Genomic DNA, 7,326 nt, shown 5'->3' on the forward strand with positions numbered 1-7,326 from the left:
CTGCCATTTTTGGTCATTCAACAAGGTGTTGGTCTTGTAAATACAAATATGGCTCCTCCCACAGAAAAAAATAGCCTTCTTATTTTTCGGATAGGGTGACTGCATACCATATCTGACTGGTGCCAACTAGATCTTTTTATCTCCAGTCACTGCTGTAGAGTCACTGCTGTCCTACACTTAGTACAGATTCAGAGCCTGTTTAGTTTTGATTTCAGCTACACCATTCAGTTGATTAATTTGAACACCCATGTTATCCATCTTAAAATAGCTGAAGTTGGCCGATTGATGTAGACGCATGCAGAAGCAGCACAGTAAGCAGGATCATTGTGTCAGGGTGAAATAAACCTGTCTGAGGCATCCGTCAGCTCTGCATTACAATGGGACGATTGGTGAGGATGTTGAGAATAATTTTGTTAATTGAAACCGGTAATAGAAGCTTCATTGTCGCATACTCCTTCTGGCACATATGCGCTAGCGGATCCCTGCAAGGCCATAATCAAATTAATTACCTCTATTCACAGACATTGATAGGTGGTGTGGTGCAACCAAAGGCAGCATTCTGCGGAGGAACATAAATGGAAGAAATTTCAGTGTAGAAATCGTACACAGATGGCTTTGCTATGTCAATGGGGTAATGTGCTCCCTAAACACATTAATACTGGTCTGAATTCCACACAGAACATATATATATATATATATATATATATAAATATATATAAATATATAGATATAGATATAGATATATATGTCATGTGGCATGACCAAAACGAAGATTTCAAGTAATATTTTCTATCTGTAACAAGTGGACAGTTACAGATACTGACAAAATAATAATTGTTACACCAACAGAATCTCCATTTCTCAATTCTCAGCCATACTGTTAATATAACCACAACCACTTGATGGAGAAGATTTACTTTACTGATCGATCCAAGCTGACATGATGATTAAATAGTATCCCTGTGTGCTCAACCTGTATGTTCATGATACACACCACAGTATTGTAAATCATCTTAATTTTTGACACTCAGAAATGTCCAGAAGTGCCAGTAATTCACGTGGACTCCCACTTGAGATAATTAAGGCTTGTGGATAGATGTTACAAGCCCTGTAAACGTGAGCTAGTGTTCGCTCACTGACACACTGATGAACAGACTACAGTCTGAGATCAGGGGCAGTGTCCCAAAACAAAATCCTAACTCATCACTTTCCTCCAAAACGAAGGCCAGAGAATGAAATGAATGTGTTTACAGGCAGACATCGAAAACTTCTCCTTAATGGATTGAAGCCCATCTCAGTGATTGCTTCATTAATCCATCCTTTGTACTTGCTGCCAAAGTTTTTGGATCCACAGATGGACATTTTCTTATTCAAACCAGTAAAGTTTTTAAGTAATTAAAATTTTGGGTGTGCCTTGCACTTACTTCTGATATGTAATTTTCCGGCAAAAATGAAGAATGTGGGTTGAAGTGAAGTAAATTTTCAAGTTACAGAAAACCTAGACCTACAGTGTGCAGTTTAAAGAATAAAAGAGATACAGCATGACAAAAAAAAATAAGGAAACAGAAAGGAAAGGAAATTCATGATTAAAAAGACAAACTATATAACATTTTGCAATTGACTGATAGAATTCTAATTATTTATTTTACACTTAAATGCTTTGCTGAAATATCTTGCTTCTTACTAATCGAACTGGGTTGAGTAAGTCATGAATTGTACCTGAAGTACTACCATAACTCACTCATTACATAACACCAATTAGCCCCCATGTCTCTAAGGTATTGATGTTGCATGATTAAAGGGAAATCAATGTGGGGAGTGTAGGTGAGCATTAAGACTAGAGGGGACTGCAGTCGTACTAAAGATGATGAATTCCTTCAATAATCCACCCACATGACACAGGCTAAAGGCAAAGAGCTGAATCTAATATGCATTACAACAATAAAAACTACTTAGGTTTGCATCCATAGCCTCTGTGTTATTATCTAATGCACTTTACAGAATATCTCAGCTTTTGACATAGACCTGCACATGCAAAAACATAATTCATACGGCACAGTTTACAATTATTTCACATGAAAACATCATGTTCTGGGTTTATGCCAATGAGTAAGAAGCCAAATGCCTGTTGAGTTCCTTTGTAGGTCAGTGTCAAAGTCCAAACAGCAATAAGTCTAATCAGCGAGAATCTAATCAGCAATAAGTGAATTGTGACTTTAGATGCACCTACGCATTTCCATCTTCAATGGGGCATTCTTCCCGTCAGTTTTAATATGACCAAAGCCTACAGCCTACTAAACACTGCAGCTCCTCACAAAAAACACATGCACACACACACACACACACACACACACACACACTAATGTGAGTAAGGTACTGATGCAGGGTGCTGCAAAGAGACCAAAGTCCCTCCCCTTGATTTAACGACTGCTTTATACAGACTGGGCAAAAGAGGGAGAGAGAGAGAAAGAGGAAGAGAGACAGAGAGTGAGGGAGAGAGAGTGGGAGAGAGAAACAGAGAGAGTGGGAGAGAGAGAGAGATATAGGGGGTGGGGGGTAGAGAGAGCAAGTGAGGAGGGAGAAGAGAGAGTGGAGATGCAGAGGTTCCCTGTCTTGTGTGGAGCTGGAAAAATATGCTGGGATTTCATCTTTCAGCATCCCTTCATCAGTACAAGGGCCACTCATTGTGCAAATGTGGCAAAGAGAAAACCCACACTTTTCTCAGCAAGAGAACATACAACATGGAAGATGGCACCATGCTGAAGCCACAACCCAAAGCAGCGAACAGAAGCTTCAGAAATCTAATTTAACCTATTTAGAATCGGAATAAAGGTAACGGAGACCTGCAGATGGTGAAGATGTCTTCCTCTCCTGGTATCAAGCCTCGGGAGCATGTGGACATGCTGTACATCTCCATTGAGACAGCTATTGCCCTGGCCTCTGTGTTGGGGAATGTGCTGGTGGTTCTGGCGGTGTGTGTGAACCGGGCTCTGCGGGACACCACCTTCTGCTTCATTGTGTCTCTGGCGGTGGCGGACATTGCTGTGGGGGTTTTGGTCATCCCTCTGGCTGTCATCATCAGCCTGGGACTAAACACTCAGTTCTACACCTGCCTCTTCCTCTCCTGCCTGCTGCTGATCATCACCCAGAGCTCCATCCTCTCCCTGCTGGCCATCGCCATCGACAGATACCTGCGGGTCAAGATTCCCACCAGGTGAGTTCTGTCGTCGCACCGCTCTGTCACTCTTTCTCTCAACACGTGTAACTTGGTTTTCTGTGAATTTAGATAGGTATGAACTGATTAAAGGAAAGCAGAGATTGTTTTGGGAGGATCATCTTGGTTCAGTTTTTATTGATTAATATTTTATGACAGGCAAAGTATGATCAATACAGTTCTTGATAAGAACGATGAAATATTCATGGCTGATAGCTACAGGGAGCCGGAATTGACATCAGCCCTGCCCTGGTTAACTGTCTACTGTCTAACCCTGTCTATTCCAGGACTGCATAAACTGAGAACAGTCCAGCTCCCATAGACCTAACTGATATTTATTCCTCAGCCTTTAGCCTGATTTCTGTGGAATTCAATTGATGTTATGTATGAATGTATTTACATTTCCCACACTACAGTACCCAACATCTGTTGGCAAGGCACAACTTGTTCGTGACAATCTATTACATGGAGGTGTGGTGAGGACCCAAATGCAGGACAGCGAGGCAGGTGGTGATCAAACCCCAAGACTGGGTGTTTAATGTAACAGGTTGCAGGTGACACAGGAAACCAAAAACGAGAGCTCTTCACACATAAACTGACACATGTAACAGAAAGCAATGACCCGACCAAGACTGACTGGGGAACAAGGCTAATCTACACATGGGGGGGTGATTACAAATGAAACATAGCTGGGGTAGACAGGAAACATGGTACATGTAGAACTAAAAGAACTGGGAACTGGGACAGGGAAATATAATACACAAAGAAATACAAAACCTAGACAATGAACAAAGGTAGAAACTCACAACCATGACACAATCATTCATTTGAACTCCTTCTTTGGTGATGACCCCAACAGCATTATCCTAGTAAACCTAGTACGGTGTAACGTTAATGTTATACCATGAAAATTTTATAGCTAGTGATAGTTATGGTCTCTTTTTCTTGTTTTGGTACACTCCTTACGGTTAACAGAGGCCATTTCACGGGTGTAGCTCTGACTGCACGTATAAGTACACAGTCAGGTGCCCAAGCCTTTTCCCTCAAAAGTTACAAAAGTGTGTACGTCTCGTACCTCTTGTGCGTCCTGCAAGATGATTTTTCAACACTTTGTTTACTTGATATAAGACATGCCCCCCCATGTCTTTGGAAAATTGCGCTAGCCACCTAGCCGCTAGTAAACCATTGAGCGGTCTTCTGCTTCGGCTCCCTATTCTTTGTCTTTTCAAAATTCTTTTGGCATCAGAGAGCAAGTAATTCCTTCGGCAGTGGTTCCCACTGTTGCTGGAATCTATGCCTGACATGGCGCCATATATCTCTGCCCAGTTTAATGCAAATCAATGGGCTGGACATCAAAAGCTTTTAGGTAAATTAAAATGCCCTGTCTGCCTAAATGAGTGATGTAAGGATAGTTTGTTAAGGGATTTTGGCAGTCATCCATACTCCTTTTTGTTTGTTTAGTAGTAGCAACCATAGTGTTTAGTCATGATAAAATGGACTGGCTTTCGTTAAGAGTGATCTGCTCGACTCTGGGTGACTTTGTCTTCATTTGCCTGCATTTAAAATTGCCTTTATTTCTTTTCCATTGACCCTATTCAGGTATAGCACCATAGTGACCCAAAAGAGGGCATGGGTGGCCGTTTGCCTGTGCTGGATCCTCTCCTTTCTCGCAGGATTGGTTCCAATGATTGGCTGGCACAACCAGGACGCCCGTGGAAACCTCAGCAGCTCCAGCGACATTGTCTGTAAATTCACCACTGTCATGAGCATGAACTACATGGTGTACTTCAATTTCTTTGGCTGGGTGGTGGTACCGTTGACCATAATGATTGCTCTATACGGGGAGATCTTCAGGGTGATCCGGCGACAGCTTAACCGGCGTGCGGAGGCCACCTGTGATGGGGACAGGTACTATCAGAAGGAGCTGAAGCTGGCCAAGTCACTGGCCTTGGTGGTCTTCCTCTTTGCTCTATGTTGGCTGCCGCTGCACATCATGAACTGTGTCAACTTCTTCTGCCCAGAGTGCTACATTCCCAAGTTTGCCATGTATGCGGGCATTTTCATGTCCCACGTGAACTCGGCTCTCAATCCACTGGTTTACGCTTTTAGGATAGAGCGGTTCCGTGTCACGCTGATCCAGATCGCTCGCCGTTGCATGTTGTGTAAGCCCACGGAGCCCAGCCCCTGCCCCACCAGCACAGTGGTCCTGACGGAGAAAACGGCTGTCACCCTGTAACAAGGACTGCCTCAGTCCCGTGCACATGATTTACAGTGAGATGATGCCACGGAGCAGTGATGAGACTTACAGGACTGCAATGTGGGATATGGACCCATTAACAGACACAACAAAGCACTTCATGGAGTCACAGGACAAGTTCATTTCTGACCCATTCACATTTGACAGTCAAAATTTGACTGAAAACGGGGAAAAAAATAATATTCCCATCAGCCTGCATTATGTTTTGACTCACTGCTGTCCTTATTAATTCATATTGAATTTTATATGTCGATTACATAATAAGTGGTAAAACAAACATTTCACAGGAAAAAAGCTTGCTGGTAAGTTCACCATAGTAAACATGCTTTTGTTTGCTAATTGAATTATTCTTGTTTCAAGTTTGCTCATTGAATAATGATTTAAATGTGAATTTACATAATGAGTTTCAATTCAGCGCATAGTGGTAATTCTGTCTTAATTTTTTACTGCTGCCTTTGAGAAATCACACGTAAACAAAAGTGGTAATAACTTAAGATTGAGAAAGGAAGGATTTAGATCAATACATAGTACAGCATACTGTGAAGTTCAGTGTTTTCATGGAAGACCATTCAATATACAGGGAAGTTAAAAGGTTCAGCCTAGAAAACAAATCACCAATCAAATCACCAAATCCAAATAAAACAAAACTCTGGCAGCTCCCACATCAAAGCAATTGAGCCATCTGTGTTTATCACAGGATCCAGACCACCTCTTCAGCTAATTCAGCTGGTTTGAGCCATATTTCAATAGCTGTGACGGGGTGTTGAAAAGGCTCTCGGGCCTTTGAGTGAATTACACACAGAGCATTATGGTGAAGTGATTTATTCCCACCTTGCTAAAGCTTCTGCTAAAGCTGTATCAGTTCTGCTTTGTCATCAGTTTAACCTCTTCCTGGCTCTAGTCCATGTCAGACTACTTCCACGCATGTTCAATATTTAATACAAAAAAAACCCTCACATCTAATCTGGTTTGGAATATGCATTGAATATTTTGTCATTTGATTTCTTAATACTCAATTTTTTGGATGCAATAATGTATGTAAGGGATAATGCCCGCGGAGGCAACCGTCCGCTGCGCATCGGACGGTTCTGGCCTCCCCATTGTCCATTAATTCCTGATTATGGACACCTCGAAGGGCATTATCCCGCTTATACCATGGTCACTTGCCAAATAAAAAAAAAATTGAGACCATTAATTTATATTTTTATGCGTTTGGTAATCAAAATCTAAAGTTTTTCACAAGCCATAACTCAGTTTCCCTGGTAACACCTGAGGGTTTGACTAATACCTGGAACAATCATTACCATCCCATAAGGTTCTTATGCAATGGAAACGTTGTTCACTACTCCAGTAAATAGGACGAACCTTAGATACGACTTGGCAACGGGAGATATTTCTAGTCCGCTCAGCTCATAGAACCCTTTGGCTCAGCTATGAGCCAGAAAGCTAACGTTATGCTAGCAACATTCAAAGTCAATAACATTGCGTACGGTTGACAAACAGTAAATATAATTTGACAGTATGTTTAACAACAAGACTAGCTAGCTAGCCAGCCATATTGTCCCCAACACGAACAAATGAGATAGACCATGTGTACTGTCGGCCGCAGCCTGAAGTAGCAAGTTGAATAGCGAATGGGATGTGAGATGATCGCTTACCGTATGTGACACAAAGTATCAGTAAGTTCAGAGGGGCAGTGTACTTCTTGCAGCTTGTGTGTTACAGTCGCCATCCTGTGGTGTTCAGAGAATGATGAGGCACTATGCTATGTTTACTCATTTTAGATACAGGCTGATACTACATAGCCAGCGCATTAATTTAGAACGGTGAACAGACAGTTTCACTGGAACTACTT

General features: G+C 41.9%; 1 protein-coding gene across 1 annotated transcript; it reads left to right on the plus strand.

Annotated features, from left to right (window-relative positions):
• Positions 1 to 2,849: 2,849 nt before the first annotated feature.
• LOC139663570 (adenosine receptor A1-like) lies at positions 2,850 to 5,450 on the plus strand. Its single transcript, XM_071542281.1, has 2 exons — positions 2,850 to 3,214; positions 4,814 to 5,450. The coding sequence occupies exons 1-2, from the start codon at positions 2,850 to 2,852 to the stop codon at positions 5,448 to 5,450; spliced, it is 1,002 nt and encodes a 333-aa protein (XP_071398382.1).
• Positions 5,451 to 7,326: the final 1,876 nt, after the last annotated feature.

Source organism: Centroberyx affinis, unplaced genomic scaffold, assembly GCF_046629955.1.
Source record: "Centroberyx affinis isolate AG114_WGS23_722 - 3 ecotype Tasmania unplaced genomic scaffold, CSIRO-AGI_Caff_v1 ptg004049l_1, whole genome shotgun sequence".
NCBI lineage: Eukaryota > Metazoa > Chordata > Actinopteri > Beryciformes > Berycidae > Centroberyx > Centroberyx affinis.